Raw genomic sequence first — 14,280 nt, forward strand, 5'->3', positions numbered from 1 at the left:
CTGTTTGAGTCACATTATTTTCAAAAAAATACATTTTTTCATAGTGATTTGATATCATTTCAACCACACATTCTTCAATAAAATAATATTACACACAAATCTAAATCTTTTCTTTATTTTTAGTTACACATTTCCCATTGATTTGACATCAATAATGTATTTTTTCCTATAATGTGGCTCAAACAAGCCCTAAATAATACAATAGGAAAAAAAGGAAAGGGAAAAAAAAAAGAAAAAAAGGAAGGGAAATTCTTATATCTAGGGATGTGTGCGGGTCGGTTCGATTCGGTTCTAAAGAGAACCGAACCGAACCGAATTTTTCGGGTATTTAATAAATGGAACCGTCGGGTCCAAATATAATTATGGAACCGTTCGAGTTCGGTTCTGTTCAATTCAGTTCGGTTCTGTACTATAATTAAATTTTTTAACATTTATAACAACATTATATAAATACAACTAATGATACATTCAATGATTTTGGAATGTCAGAGACTAGTAAACTACCTTATTCAAATGATCGCTACGATCAAAGTTTCGATTGGCGAATGTCACAGTTTCAATCGGAGGTCACAATGTCGGTCGATGATTATATATGTTTTGGAATATTAGCGAGGCTGGGAGAGTGAGTGCGAGAGTCGAGACAATATTATGCACTTTAATGTTGGTGTATAGGGTTATTTAATAGATTTGATCTTGTTTGGCTAAGAAATGAAACAATAAAATGGGTAATTGGGCCAAAAATTAAAAAATTAGAAATAAAACAAATTATTGGGCCAAAAATTTGAATTTAGAAATCGTTAATTTGTTAAGAAAAAATTAAAATTAAAATAATTTGATTTACTTAATATAAAAAAAATTAGAAAGATTTGGTTCTTATTCTAGAACCGAGAACCGAATCGTACTCATTGGTTCTCAATTCAGATACTCGTTCGGATATTTAATTTGACAAGAACCGTTGGATTCGATTCGATCGGATCAGTTCGAGAGATTTGTCCCGTCCTACTTATATCTACAAAGAGCCCACCGCCTCACATCCCCTTCTATAAATCGTATATCTACAGAGACCCCATATAATAACCGCCACGTCCGTCTCGTCTTCGATAAAGCCTAAAATACGCACAATTATCTTCTCTGTCTAGGCTAGGGTTTCTGCCCGGAGTACAATCCGATCTAAGTTTGTTGAAATTCTCTGTTAATCTTTAGGGTTCCAATTTTTCTACAGCACTAATCATGGCGACTGCTTCAGGTTTGTTCCTCCGCTCCCTAATTGTGCTACCTATCAATACGCGCGCACATATGAATGTTTGTTAACCAGTTTTCACAATCCGAAATTAAGCTGAAGTTTTGATCTAATATTTAGTAAATTGCTGTTTTCCCCCTTAAAATGGTGACGTTCGTCGTTTGATATTTTGATTTTATTCAATGTATCTTGAGATTTTATTATATGAATGGCAATCACCTATAAAGGAAAAAGTGGCCTGATTTTCTTTCTTTTTCGGAAAAGATGTTTTTTGTTTATCGAGTTGTTGGTGAATTTAACGCTTTGGGGAAATCGCAGTTGCTTTCAAGTCCAGGGAGGATCATAGGAAACAGATGGAATTAGAAGAGGCACGGAAGGCTGGACTTGCACCGGCTGAGGTTGACGAGGATGGAAAGGAAATTAATCCTCACATCCCACAGTATATGTCATCAGCCCCTTGGTATTTGAATGCAGAGAGACCGGTATGGGATAGACACTGTTATATGCATATATTGCCCTTTTTTTTATTAACTCGTAGTTCACAGTTGGGATAGAAAGGCCTAAATAATTTTTTTCCCTCATTCTTAGAGTTTGAAACATCAAAGGAAGTGGAAATCGGATCCAAATTATACCAAGTCGTGGTACGACAGAGGTGCAAAGATTTTTCAGGCTGACAAGTACAGAAAGGGAGCTTGTGAAAAGTATGCTCTCTCTCCCTCGTGTGTGTGTGTGTGTGTGTGTGTGTGTGTGCACGCATGTCAGTACATAAGGGTGTGCGTGCTGGTTCAAGCATGCGAAGTTAATAATATTTGTTCAAATTTTACTGAAGATTGTAGCTATTTCGTAAGTTCTCTAAATACAAGGTGCAGGCCTGAATTGTGTTCATTTTGCATAGAATAATGTTCACTTATAAAGCATTTTGTTTTAGCCACTTTGGAATCCCTAGGAAGCCTTGGAGTACAATTTGACTTATAATATCCCATCGAATCACATAAGTTTTAGTTTAATATTTATGTATTTACAAAGACCCTGTATGACAGACAGGTGTGAAGGTTCCTGGTCTTTTATCCCCGCTGAATAGAATAAGCCCATGTTTGAGCCTCATCTAGTTAAAACTTTTCTGAAACTCATTTTCAGCCATTCATTTTTCCAATAAAATAATGTTACACGTAAACCCAACTTTTCCCTACTTTAACCATACATTCTCCAAAAAAATCATTACTATAAAATTTATTCTCCAAAAAAAAAAAAAAATGTTGTTCAAACAAACGTTAAGTTTAGACATAGGGTTTTAACACAGTATAAGAGGTGGCTTGGTCAGTGGGTGATTTTTAATTATTCTGTTATATTACCTTTTGGTAAATAGTCCACTTGCCATTGATGCATGTGCATGTTTTATGAAATCTTGCATATCATGTTATTGAGATTGTCATGTTTGAAAATGAGCTTTTTAGAGATACCTTATTAATTTCCAAGAAGCTTTGCTTGGTCTGAGTGGTATTTTGTCCAACGTTAGTGTAAAAATACTGAGTGCATTTGCTCTCAATGTTGATCTGCATTAGCACCAATTAGTGCTCTTTTGTAACTACATAGGATTTAGTAGAATCTTCATGTTTGCACATCAGTTTTGTTGTGTCAACTATTCTCTTACACTGATGTATGTTTCATTTTTATTTAAATTTTAGCTTCTTCAACTTCTGTGTTATACTTTTTTTAGGACATATTTATATCATTGTCTATGTGCTTGCTGCAGTTGTGGAGCTATGACACACAGTGCTAAAACATGCATGGAAAGGCCCCGCAAATTAGGAGCAAAGTGGACAAGCAAAAGCATTGCTCCAGATGAGAAGATAGAGACATTTGAGTTGGATTATGAAGGTAAACGAGACCGTTGGAATGGTTATGATGCTGCATCATATAAACACGTGATTGAAAGGTATGAAGCTAGGGATGAAGCAAGAAAGAAATATTTGAAGGATCAACAGCTTAAGAAGTTGGAGGAGAAAAATAATAACCAAAATGAAGATGGAGTTAGTGACGATGAAGATAATGAAGATGCTCTGAAAGTTGATGAAGCCAAAGTAGATGAGAGTAAGCAGATGGATTTTGCAAAGGTTGAGAAGCGTGTGCGTACTACTGGTGGTGGTAGTACTGGGACTGTTAGGTGAGTTAATATCTTTCTTTCTTAACTAATTTTCTCTAATAAACTGAATCGGCATGTTTGGCTGTGCTTAAAAGCAGCTTTTTAAGTTGCTTTTTTTCATAGTATGTCTCTATATACTTCCAAGAAAAGTATCTTAAGAAGCTTCTTCTATGCACAATTAAACATAGCTATTGTCTCGTACATAGAAGTTTTTGCAATGAAGGTAGGAGTGGACTATGGGTTTGGGGATCTGGGCAGTTCAAATACATATTTTTTTCCTGTAGTCTTGTATGCTACATATTTCTAATGAACTTTATTGTCACGAAAGTTCTGAATCTATTAATATGCCTTTTTGAACAGGAACTTGCGTATTCGAGAGGATACAGCGAAATATCTTCTTAATCTTGATGTTAATTCTGCCCATTATGACCCCAAAACTCGATCTATGCGTGAGGATCCTCTTCCAGATGCAGATCCAAATGAGAAGTTTTATGCAGTAAGTTTTATTCACAGCTCTGAAATCAATTTATGTTTTTGAATGTTTGCATTTATAATATGTATATGTAAGTATCATCATATTGATTTCTGGTTCGTTTGGAATATAGGGTGATAATCAGAATAGAGTTAGTGGTCAAGCTTTGGAGTTCAAGCAGCTAAATATTCATGCTTGGGAAGCATTTGATAAGGGTCAAGATGTTCACATGCAAGCAGCTCCCTCCCAAGCAGAATTGCTTCACAGAAATTTCAAGATAAATAAAGAGAAATTGAAATCTCACACTAAAGACACTATCATGGAGAAATATGGCAATGCAGCTACTGAAGACACACTTCCAAGGGAACTTTTACTGGGTCAAAGTGAGAAAGAAGTCGAATACGATCGTGCTGGAAGGATCATAAAAGGCCAGGTATGGAATAATAATTTTTTGCGCTCTTAATGTACTATTGGTTATATTATGTTAATGCAGATCTGGAAGTACTGTTATGTTTCATCGAAGTAGTCCTTTATCCATGTTTTATTTCTTCATATTTTTGCGAGGGTGGGGGGAGAGGGAGAATGGTTTAGTCTTCATCAGATCACTAATTACTTTCAGGATGTTTACTTTCTTTAAAAAAAAGAAATGCATGGTTGCTTTGCCTCTTGTGATTTCTTTTTCTTTATTGTGGGAAGGAAAATATGAGTGGTAGGGTCAGGAGAGGCAAAAGATTTATTGACAGTTTCGATGCAAAAGGGAGAAGCCATTGCTACTAATTTTGTTCTACTTCCGTCTTAGTAGTGGTTTTTGGATTAATCTAGAACTTATGTTTTTCCTTCATCGAATTAGAACCTATAGGGCCTTGAAGTGCAGGGCCTAACTTGGTGGTTGTATGGAATGTGCAGGAGATATCCCTTCCGAAGAGCAAGTATGAAGAGGATGTTTATATAAACAACCACACCAGTGTTTGGGGTTCCTGGTGGAAAGATCATCAGTGGGGTTACAAATGTTGCCAACAGACGGTTAGAAACAGCTATTGTACGGGTGCTGCTGGCATCGAAGCGGCCGAAGCTGCTGCAGATCTTATGAAAGCTAACATTGCTCGTAAAGAGGCTAATGAAGGTTAGTATTTCTCCTTTGATGTGTACATCGAGCAGAAATCGTTAGAAGGCTATTGGGTTGAATTTTAAAATCTCGCATCATATGCAAATAATTTTAAAGGATCACATAGGTTTTGGTGGATAGGTAATGTTAACAGGCTTTAATGCTGCTGTTAGCTTTTGAACGTTCTACTTACATATGATGGGACTTATGATTCACTAGTTGCACAAAAGCTGTTGGTGACCCAAAAAATGGCTCCTGAAACGGCAAAGAGGGGGAAAAAAACTGTTGCGGCAATAGGCACAAGTTCTTTGTATAGTGAGTTAATGATGAATATCTAGTAAAACTTAATAGATATCCTAAGAAATCAATCTTGATAACTAACAGCATAGCTGTACTCTGATGCCTAAAAACATATTCTTGTGCATTTTTTGTGTGTGTGTGTGTGTGTGTTTTTCTCTGGACTGCGTGAAACATACATTAGCACCTAAATAATTTAATGCTCAATAAATTAATAACTTCGGTTAAATAATATTTTTGGCCAGTCCCAACTTCTTGGGGATAACGAGCTAAATTAATAATTCGCTAAATTTATGAGATAATACATTATAAAAAATTCATATAGATTCCATTTAATTAATAATTTATTAATTTCCTGATTGATAGTGCATATGATTTGACACAAGGCATTCCTAAATTGACTCAATCATTGTTTGTTTCTTCTTGAAATTGTTGTCGCATTGGATCTCATCTTTAACTTTTCTTAACAAGTACATTTGGTGTGGTTTTCTCGTACCACGAGGAAAAAAAATTCAATGTCATCACTAAGAACTTCATTTTGCGAACGGGCTCCATGGAAGATTTTTTACTTGGCCCTTGTTTGAGCCCCATTTTTTGGGGAATAATTAATTTTTGAATAGTGTATTGAAGGGAAATGTGTGGTTAAAAAATAAGAAAATGTTTTGAATTTGCGTGTAATATTATTTTATTAAAGAATGTGTGGTTGAAATGATGGCAAAACGCTATTGAAAAATGAATTTTTCCAAAAGAATGGGGCTCAAACAAGGGCTTAGTTAAATGTCCAAAAAATGGAATAATTTATAGTACATTGAACAATGTACAATTTATTTTTTTGAGAAAAATAAAGTAAATTCATGAATTTTACTTGGTTAAACAAATACATAGAATATTTTATTCTTAAAATGAGAGACTAAGAGGGTGTTTGGTATTAATTAAAATTAGATTTTTTTAGTAGATTGTGATAGAGTCTTGGAAATGTGTGGTTGAAAAGTTGTGGGACGCTTGAAAGATGTGGTTAATATTAATTGTTTGACTTTGATTTATAGATTAAAATCAGATTTTAATCTATACCAAACATGCTGTAAATACAATTAGAAAATAAAGAATACCGTAATAAATTAAAAAGTTGTTAATTTATTGTTATAATTATCGATTTATATAATAATCGCTAAATTAATATATTTTCCTTGGGCTCAAGTTTATTAATTTATAGATTATATTGAATCATTGTTTTTGGTTCTGACTTTTTTTTTTTTTGGAAACCAGATATGCCTGCACCAGCTCAGGAGAAAAGACTTGCCACTTGGGGTTCGGAAGTTCCAGAAGATTTAGTTTTAGATGAGGAAAAACTGGTTGAAGCCCTAAAGAAGGTAAATCTTTTTATCTATATCTTTATTTCTTCTCGTTAGCCTCGTTTGCAATTTTTTTTTTTTTTCCTTGCCTATTTTTGGATTATAATTTCAACTTTCCTCCTGAAGATTAAAGGGAATAAAGAGGAACTTTATATTTTAATCCTTTATGTTAAATGATGATCATCTTAATGGTATATGTTGTTCAAATGGATTATACTTATTATCTTGTTATAATGTGTAGTGTTATTTGACACGTTTGTTTGTTTGTTTTGCTTAGGAGGACGAAAGGAGGAGAGGAGAGGAGAAGGATGAAAGAAAACGCAAATATAATGTGAAGTGGAATGATGATGTACGTTTATTTTCTTTTATCCTCCTTCCACAAGTAATGAGCATGTGCGCGAGAGAGATTCTAACCACCTGTTTCTTGCAGGTTACACCCGAAGAGATGGAGGCGTACAGGATGAAGAGGGTCCATCATGACGATCCAATGAAGGATTTTCTTAATTGAAGCGTGTATTAGATTTTCCGAACTATGAAACTCTTGTTTGCATCATGATGTTGAAACGCATGTTTATGCTTTTACAATTTCATAAAATAAACTACTATTGTACATTATCGTGTCCTTGGAACGCTGTAATTGCTGGATGCTTCATTCGTATTGCTGGTTTGAGTGCCTAGTGAATTTATGAGTGACTGACTTGTTAAAGCTAGGAAGTTGATGCTTTGGCCTGCCCTAGTTACAATGGCAAAGTGTTGTTGAATGAGATCACTTCAATACATTTTGGTTTGTAGTCGAATCTTTTAATATTATTAATAAAATGCTGAGATGGGTAGATGATGAGAGTGCTAAAGACGTTTGCACCTCTCATCTTCGACAATCTTCCGCGAAAAAGGAAACCATTGGAAACTTAAAACGTTACTGCTTTGGTTCTGCATAGCGTTAAAGATCCTCCTTATTTCCTTGGTCCTTTATCTTTGGAACTCGTGTTGGATCCAGTAATTGTTGAGTCAGGCCAAACTTACGTGTGATGCCATTCAGAAATGGCTCGATCAAGGGTTAGGCACGTACCCTAAAACTTGTCAAAAGCTCTGACAGAGAAATCTGATTACTAATTACACAATTGATAAGTGTATTTTATACACTTATTCGGTATCTAAAATAATGATATTTGATGGTTTTTTTTACAAATTATATCCTAAATTTTTGTATTTTATGTTTAATAGGTAAATGTTAGCATGAAAAGGGAATTGAAGGAAAGAAGCACAAACTGGCGAAAAATGGCAAAATTCAAAGTACAAGGACAGACTTTCATTACTTGGAAAAGATGAATCTTTGAAAAAATACTACATTAATTGGGCCGCATTTGGACTTTGGAATAAAGGTCACAAGTCAGTTGGACCTTTACTGGATTATAATTAAATTCAAACCTAGACTAATTGTAATGGGAATTGAATTCAAATGGGATTTGAATTATGAAAGGATACAAATTTTATTTGGTCCACGCACAGGTGACGGAATTGGAGTTGAATTTGGTGGCAACTAGGTTTGAGTTATATACATATACACGTCCACTACACAGAAAAGGTAGGGCGGCTGGGAGAAGAATTAGACTTCAATTTGGAGTCAATTTTTGCGGCTGCTGCGAGGAGAAGAGACCTACCACATTATCAATTAATATATCTCATACGTCGAAATAGACGCAGAACACGTAGAGGAGAAAAGAACACATTGCAGTTGGCTGGAGAGAAAATACATTCACAAGAGAAGTCGGCAGTTGATTTCTTTTTGGGGGAGTCTCTCTTCCAATTTAAAAAGTTGACAGCTGCTTGGGGATTTTTGGCAAAAACACTGAGGAGGAAACACGCACTGAAGACGAGGAGGCTGCCGGTTGCTGGAATTAAATAGCTAAACATACAATTGGCAGCAGCTTGGAGAAAGAATAAAGGGCTGATTCTTATTGAAATCAACTACATACATAAACAGGAACAAAAATATAGAAAGTCAGCAGCTTTGGGCGAATACAAGCTGACTTCCAGTGGCGAATCCAGCATCAACATTCAGCTAGGACGGAGATTGATTTTGACCATCGACGATCGTAAAAGCCCGGTCCGATCGGCGGCCGATCGTTTATTAAAATTAGATTAAATAATATTAAAAATTATTCAATATATATGTAAATGCACTAAAATCTAGAAAATATATACATGTGAAAATATAGTTCAATATAACCCAAAATGTTAAAAAAATATACAATACAACCTTACTCTGAAATTGCAAGCTTAGATAACTGAATTTTACGAGGTCGCATATTTTGAAAAACGTTGCAATATTGTCTCATTCTCAAGTTTCATAAAAAGATCTCTCTCCATGTAAACTACCAAATTGTCATTCAACAATTTATCTCTCATTTTGTTGCGCAGATTATTCTTGATTAGATTCATAGCAGAGAATACCCTTTCAACACTTGTAGTTGCCACAGGTAATATCAAAACCAATGTGATCAGCCTATAAACCAATGGAAAATAACAAGAATTTTCAGTTTCAACCAACTTCTGAGCTACACAAGATATGCTTTTGAGGTTGAAAAAAGCTTCATCCATTCTCACGAGCATAAGAAATTTGTCAAGTTGAGGTCTAAGTAATAAGAGCTCTTCACTATTAAAATCCATAGGATATAACTGAGCAAGTCGTACCAATTTACATACATCAAAAGTTGCAAATGAATCTCTTGAACTTAAACACGAAATGCAAGTAAAAAGCTCAGTAGTTGTTTCTGGAAAACGATCATTCAACTCTTGCAAAATTGAATCTATCACATAACAAAACAAATCAGCATAAAAACAATGATAATAAGTCACCTGCTGACTTGCACGCCTAGGTCGACCTTTCAATACTACAATATCATCCATATTGGGTACTGAAATATGTCTATCAACACAAAACTGAATTACCTTACTCAACAAAGTATCCCAGCCATTGTCTCTCATGTTCTGCAATGCGTATTTACACAACTTCAATAATCTCATAACATTCTGATTATCGTGATCATTTTTCTGTAAGGCTTGTGAAAAGTCGTCTGTAATTGCAAGAATTTCAAACATAAAATGAAGACTGAACACAAATTGAAAATCTTGCATAGTGTCCATCTGTCTTATGGACATTGATTTTTGCTATAAACTTGTGCCGTCTTCTGATATATTCTCAAGAACATCTATGATCGCATTAAACATACTAATAAAGCGAGTAACTGTCTTTAGATGTGAGCCCCATCTAGTATCACCTGGGCGTGCCAAACTCATTTCTTGAAACTGACCAGTTCCACCAGAAAGTTCCTCAATATTAAGCCTCTCCAGAATTTCAACATGATAACTTGTTCGAAGAGCATCTACATGTTTACATGATGCACCAACCAAATTCACAATAATAGCAAGCATGTTAAATAAATCACTGAGCATAACATTCCTATGTGCCACAGAAACAACTGCCCACTGAAGCTGGTGAGCAAAGCAATGAATATATATAGCACATGGGTTCTCTCTTAAAATTAAAACTTTTAAGCCATTGAACTCACCTGACATATTGCTTGCTCCATCATAACTTTGACCTCTTAGACTAAATATGCTCAACCTATGTGTAGAAAATATTGCATCAATGGCATCCTTGAGTGATTGGGCACAAGTATCAGCGATGTGGCAAATGCCCAACAAACGCTCCTTCACTTTCCCACTTTTGTCAACAAATCTCAAAACAACTATCATTTGTTCTTTTATAGAATTATCACGAGACTCATCAACCAAAATTGAAAACAAGGAATCGCCCATCTCATTGATCATAGACCTTGTCGTCTCTACAGCACAACAATCAACCAAATCCTTATGGATGCTTGGTGAAGTCATTTGGTCATTTCTAGGAGCATTACTAAATAGTACTTCATTAATTTTCTTACGACGAGCTACATACCAATTTAGTAGCTCAATTAGATTTCCTTTATTAGGAGACTCTTTCGATTCATCATGACCACGAGATGGCAATCCTTGCATCAAGAGGAATCTAATACAGTCTAGCACCGCAGTCAACCTTGTCCTATAATTTTTTTGTTGACTACTACTTTGGTTAGAAATAACATGGGAGATACTTTGCTTCTGATTCATCAAATTGGTACACTTTGCAAAAGCTTGATTATGAGCACTATCAATGAGCCCGACATGATCTTTCAATGTACTTTTGTGCTTCCAATCCCTAAAGCGAGTCTTAGTGAATATATGTCCATCCCCTTGACCCCCTCTATCTGGTTTGAATATGTAGCAATGCAAACAATAAGCCGCATCATTTTCTATACTGTACTCCAACCAATAAAATTCAGAAAACCATTCTTTTCAAAAACACCTATTATCATTTCCTATCCGTCTTCTTGGAAAGTCATGTCCATGTGGTTGACAAGGATCTTTTTGCAAATATACCATCCTAACATCATCTCTGATATTAGGATCATATGACTCGATAGGGAGGCATTTTCCTGAATCGGATATAAGATCACCCACATTGAATTGAGCCCGAGACTTCTTTGTGCTGTTTAACAACTTGAATGCTCGGCTAGAAGCAGTGGCGGGACTAGAAGCACAACTAGAACTAGGAGAACTAGGTATAGACTTTCTTTTCGGTTGAAAAAATCATTCCATAATCTGCAAAATGCCCCAATTTAATTTTCAATTACAATTGATTAAAAAATAAACAATTCAACAAAAAAATCCCCAAGAGTTAGATAACAACGTATTAGAAAAATCAAACACTAAAAAATTAGTCAAAGTAGCAAAGTTGCCTAAACAATCATCTAGCTAGTAGATCACCAATTTCATTAGATCTTCAGAATACACTTTCCTTGACATAATTGATATCAGTTAATAGATATGACTAATCAAAGCTTTGCCACAAAACCCTATCCCTAGAACCATTTATATTCAACAGAGTGGCTGTTATATACTTATATTCATACCATTTTCATTTACATACAGCTCAATAGACAATACAATAGGATCTCCTCCACTGCTAACTTATGACTTATGAGATAAATTTTGAAAATACAAAAAAGTGTAAACCACTAAATCTTCAATAGCCATTCAAAATTCAGGCAGCCATCAAGAAAACAAATAATAAAGTATCTTATCAAATGAGAACCCTAGAAGAGAAAGTAACATCTGGACTGAATTGACAGCAAACCTATATACCTCCAATTTAACATTGCAATTTATTCCCATTTTTCATTCGATATTTTGTTAAGACCCAACTCCTAGACACCAATTGTGTGTTTGGTTAGGTGGACTACACAATATTTAGACAATAGTAAACACAAAAATAAGTTAAAATTTTATTTTCTTGTCTATTCTATTGACCAATCTTAACCAGTACAATAGCATTAAAGAAGAAAATAATAGCAGAGTGCAGTGCAATAGCATTTCAACTCATTTACTTCGACGTTCACATAATCAGTATTCAGTAATCACTTTAATAAATTCCCACAAGTATTGCAAAATATATAAAAATGTGAAAAATATTAGAAAAATTTTAGAGCTGGAGCCTGGAGTTGCAAACTTGCAGCCAAAATGAAATCCAAGATTTTTGGAAAATTAGATCAATGTCAGTATATCACAATTCACATGCACGAATCACCGAACATCAAATAACTAAAAGTCTAAAAGAATCTTGCATTTTTTGAAGCGGAGTGAGACCTGTGCGGGTTGCCTGCTTCACTGGACTCGGTGGCGGTCTGGCGAGTGGCGTCGGTGCCATCTACAACAGTGCAGTGTCTACTGGCTGTTGCGGCCTGCGGTAGTGGTGGACCGGTGGTTGACAGCTAAGACAGGGAGAGCCCTAGTTTGGTAAATGGTAATGGTGGGTGGTGGCAATTTGGGAAAAAATCTGGGACTCTAGTCACTGCATCTCTGCTTCGGGTTGTAAAAATCTGGGTATATGGTTTGGAGTGGAGCAGGCTGCAGGTCATTTGGGCTTCTTTAATTGGGTCGGATTTAAAAAAAAAATTTGAAGCCCAACAGCCAACAATCACGACACTGAACTCTGAAGGAAAAAAAATCGACTCTCCAGCGGTCGGCGTGGCGGTTCTAGTGAAGCCAGCTAGGGCGGCCGCCCTAGCTGGCCATAAGCTACATCCACCACTGCTGACTTCTTCAATTAATAAATTCAATGGTTGCAAGATACATGTACACGCACAGGAATAAGAAATTGAATAATAAGAGAAAACGAGCTGCTTGCTGGAAATTAAATGAGCTACCTGCTGGAATTTATATACATTAAAGATAGGAGATGTCGGCCAATTTGTTGGTCTTAAAATTCAACAATTGCAACATATTGTGAAAATAAAACGAGCTGCATGCTGGAATTTTATACACACTAGAAATCGTCAAAATTTTTGTTGATGTCTTTTAACTCTTCCATGTTTAATTTCGACATTATGCATGGCTAGACTTTTATATTGCTAGGATATGATGAACTCTTGTTATGAATTTTTGGTTTGAATAATTAGATTGACATAAAATTTGTTTGAAGTCTTGGGTGTTTATTATGGTTTAAATTGCTTTTCAATTATCTGGCCATTGATTGAATTGTTTGTGAATTTTATTATCATCGAGAGAGGTAATAAGATCGTTAGCACATAGTAATAAATATTGTGAGGTTCAATAGAGAATAGAGATATACCTCTATGCTTCATATGATTTTCATAAAATGTTCTAGATCATTTAATGCATTTATCATGTTCTCATCTTTTATCGAGGGATAGGAGGTCGCATGAAGGAAATAAAATTGATAACTATCGAGAGAGGGTTTCAATTAAAATAGGAACATTGATCAACAAGCATGATTTCAAATTGTCAATTTAAATTGTCGAACTAAAAATGGATTAGCAAGGGGGACTTCACATCTTAGCAATACTTCTCACGAATTTGATAAATTCTTACTTTGCTTTCAATTTAGTTGCCAGATTTAATATTGTTTAGTCATAACTTGATTTTATTATTCGATTAAGGGTATTATTAATTTTAACTAGATCAAACACAGTCCTCGTGGGTTTGACACTCTACAGACTACTTTATTACTTGCTCACAATCCCGTTCACTTGCAAATAATCAAACGACCAAGTTTTTGACGTCATTGTCGAGGACTATATTTTTTTGACTAGTTTTAGTTAATTTTAACTTTAATCTAATTTTATTTTTTATTTTTAGTTTAGTTCATTAATTTAGAAAATTTTTACAGTGTTTCTTGCTTTCCTTTTCATGATTTTGTATGCGAAGTTCGAGAATTGGTGATCTTGCTCAATTTGACCCAGAAATCGAACGAACATTCAACTTTCAAAGAAGACAACAACTTGAAACACGCCAAAAACAGAAAGAAAAAGACATGGCAAACGCGAATTCAAATCAAATAGCCATCGAGGCTAATATGGGAGTAGCACAATTGAATATAGCTGTAGTGAATGAAAATGCAAGGCTCATGGGAGAGGATATGATTCCACCAGTAGTGGAAAGCCAGTCCAGTATCGTATATCTGGCGTTTGGTTAGGTAAACTTTCACCTGAGGACAGATGCCATCAACATGTTTCATAATGCGCTACAATTTTTTCGGAAAGCTACAGAGAATCCCAACGCTCATATATC

The 14,280-nt window shown here is 35.1% G+C and overlaps 2 protein-coding genes across 2 annotated transcripts; one reads left to right on the forward strand and one right to left on the reverse strand.

Annotated features, from left to right (window-relative positions):
- The first annotated feature begins 1,040 nt into the window (after positions 1-1,040).
- LOC111405797 (pre-mRNA-splicing factor SLU7-A-like) lies at positions 1,041-7,384 on the forward strand. Its single transcript, XM_023034838.1, has 10 exons — positions 1,041-1,246; positions 1,559-1,722; positions 1,829-1,941; positions 2,994-3,404; positions 3,744-3,879; positions 3,989-4,288; positions 4,762-4,978; positions 6,524-6,627; positions 6,887-6,958; positions 7,040-7,384. Exons 1-10 carry the CDS (start codon positions 1,231-1,233, stop codon positions 7,115-7,117), a joined length of 1,611 nt encoding a protein of 536 aa, XP_022890606.1. The 5' UTR covers positions 1,041-1,230; the 3' UTR covers positions 7,118-7,384.
- Positions 7,385-8,904: 1,520 nt separating this feature from the next.
- LOC111406657 (zinc finger MYM-type protein 1-like) lies at positions 8,905-13,775 on the reverse strand. Its single transcript, XM_023036045.1, has 5 exons — positions 13,728-13,775; positions 12,337-12,461; positions 11,071-11,263; positions 9,789-10,953; positions 8,905-9,686 (listed from the first exon to the last, which is right to left on the reverse strand). The coding sequence occupies exons 1-5, from the start codon at positions 13,773-13,775 to the stop codon at positions 8,905-8,907; spliced, it is 2,313 nt and encodes a 770-aa protein (XP_022891813.1).
- Positions 13,776-14,280: the final 505 nt, after the last annotated feature.

The sequence above is a fragment of the Olea europaea genome, chromosome 12 (assembly GCF_002742605.1).
Source record: "Olea europaea var. sylvestris chromosome 12, O_europaea_v1, whole genome shotgun sequence".
NCBI lineage: Eukaryota > Viridiplantae > Streptophyta > Magnoliopsida > Lamiales > Oleaceae > Olea > Olea europaea.

What these genes read in the sequence shown, in the direction of transcription:
- LOC111405797 (XM_023034838.1), top strand. An exon ending in AGAAAGGGAGCTTGTGAAAA is followed by an intron (nt 1,942 to 2,993) that starts GTATGCTCTCTC and finishes TGCTTGCTGCAG; the next exon opens with TTGTGGAGCTATGACACACA. An exon ending in ATGTGAAGTGGAATGATGAT is followed by an intron (nt 6,959 to 7,039) that starts GTACGTTTATTT and finishes TGTTTCTTGCAG; the next exon opens with GTTACACCCGAAGAGATGGA.
- LOC111406657 (XM_023036045.1), bottom strand. Translation starts at nt 13,775, where the DNA reads ATGACGTCAAAAACTTGGTCGTTTGATTATTTGCAAGTGAACGGGATT. An exon ending in GAAGCAGGCAACCCGCACAG is followed by an intron (nt 11,264 to 12,336) that starts GTCTCACTCCGC and finishes TCAACCGAAAAG; the next exon opens with AAAGTCTATACCTAGTTCTC. An exon ending in TATATCAGAAGACGGCACAA is followed by an intron (nt 9,687 to 9,788) that starts GTTTATAGCAAA and finishes TTGCAATTACAG; the next exon opens with ACGACTTTTCACAAGCCTTA.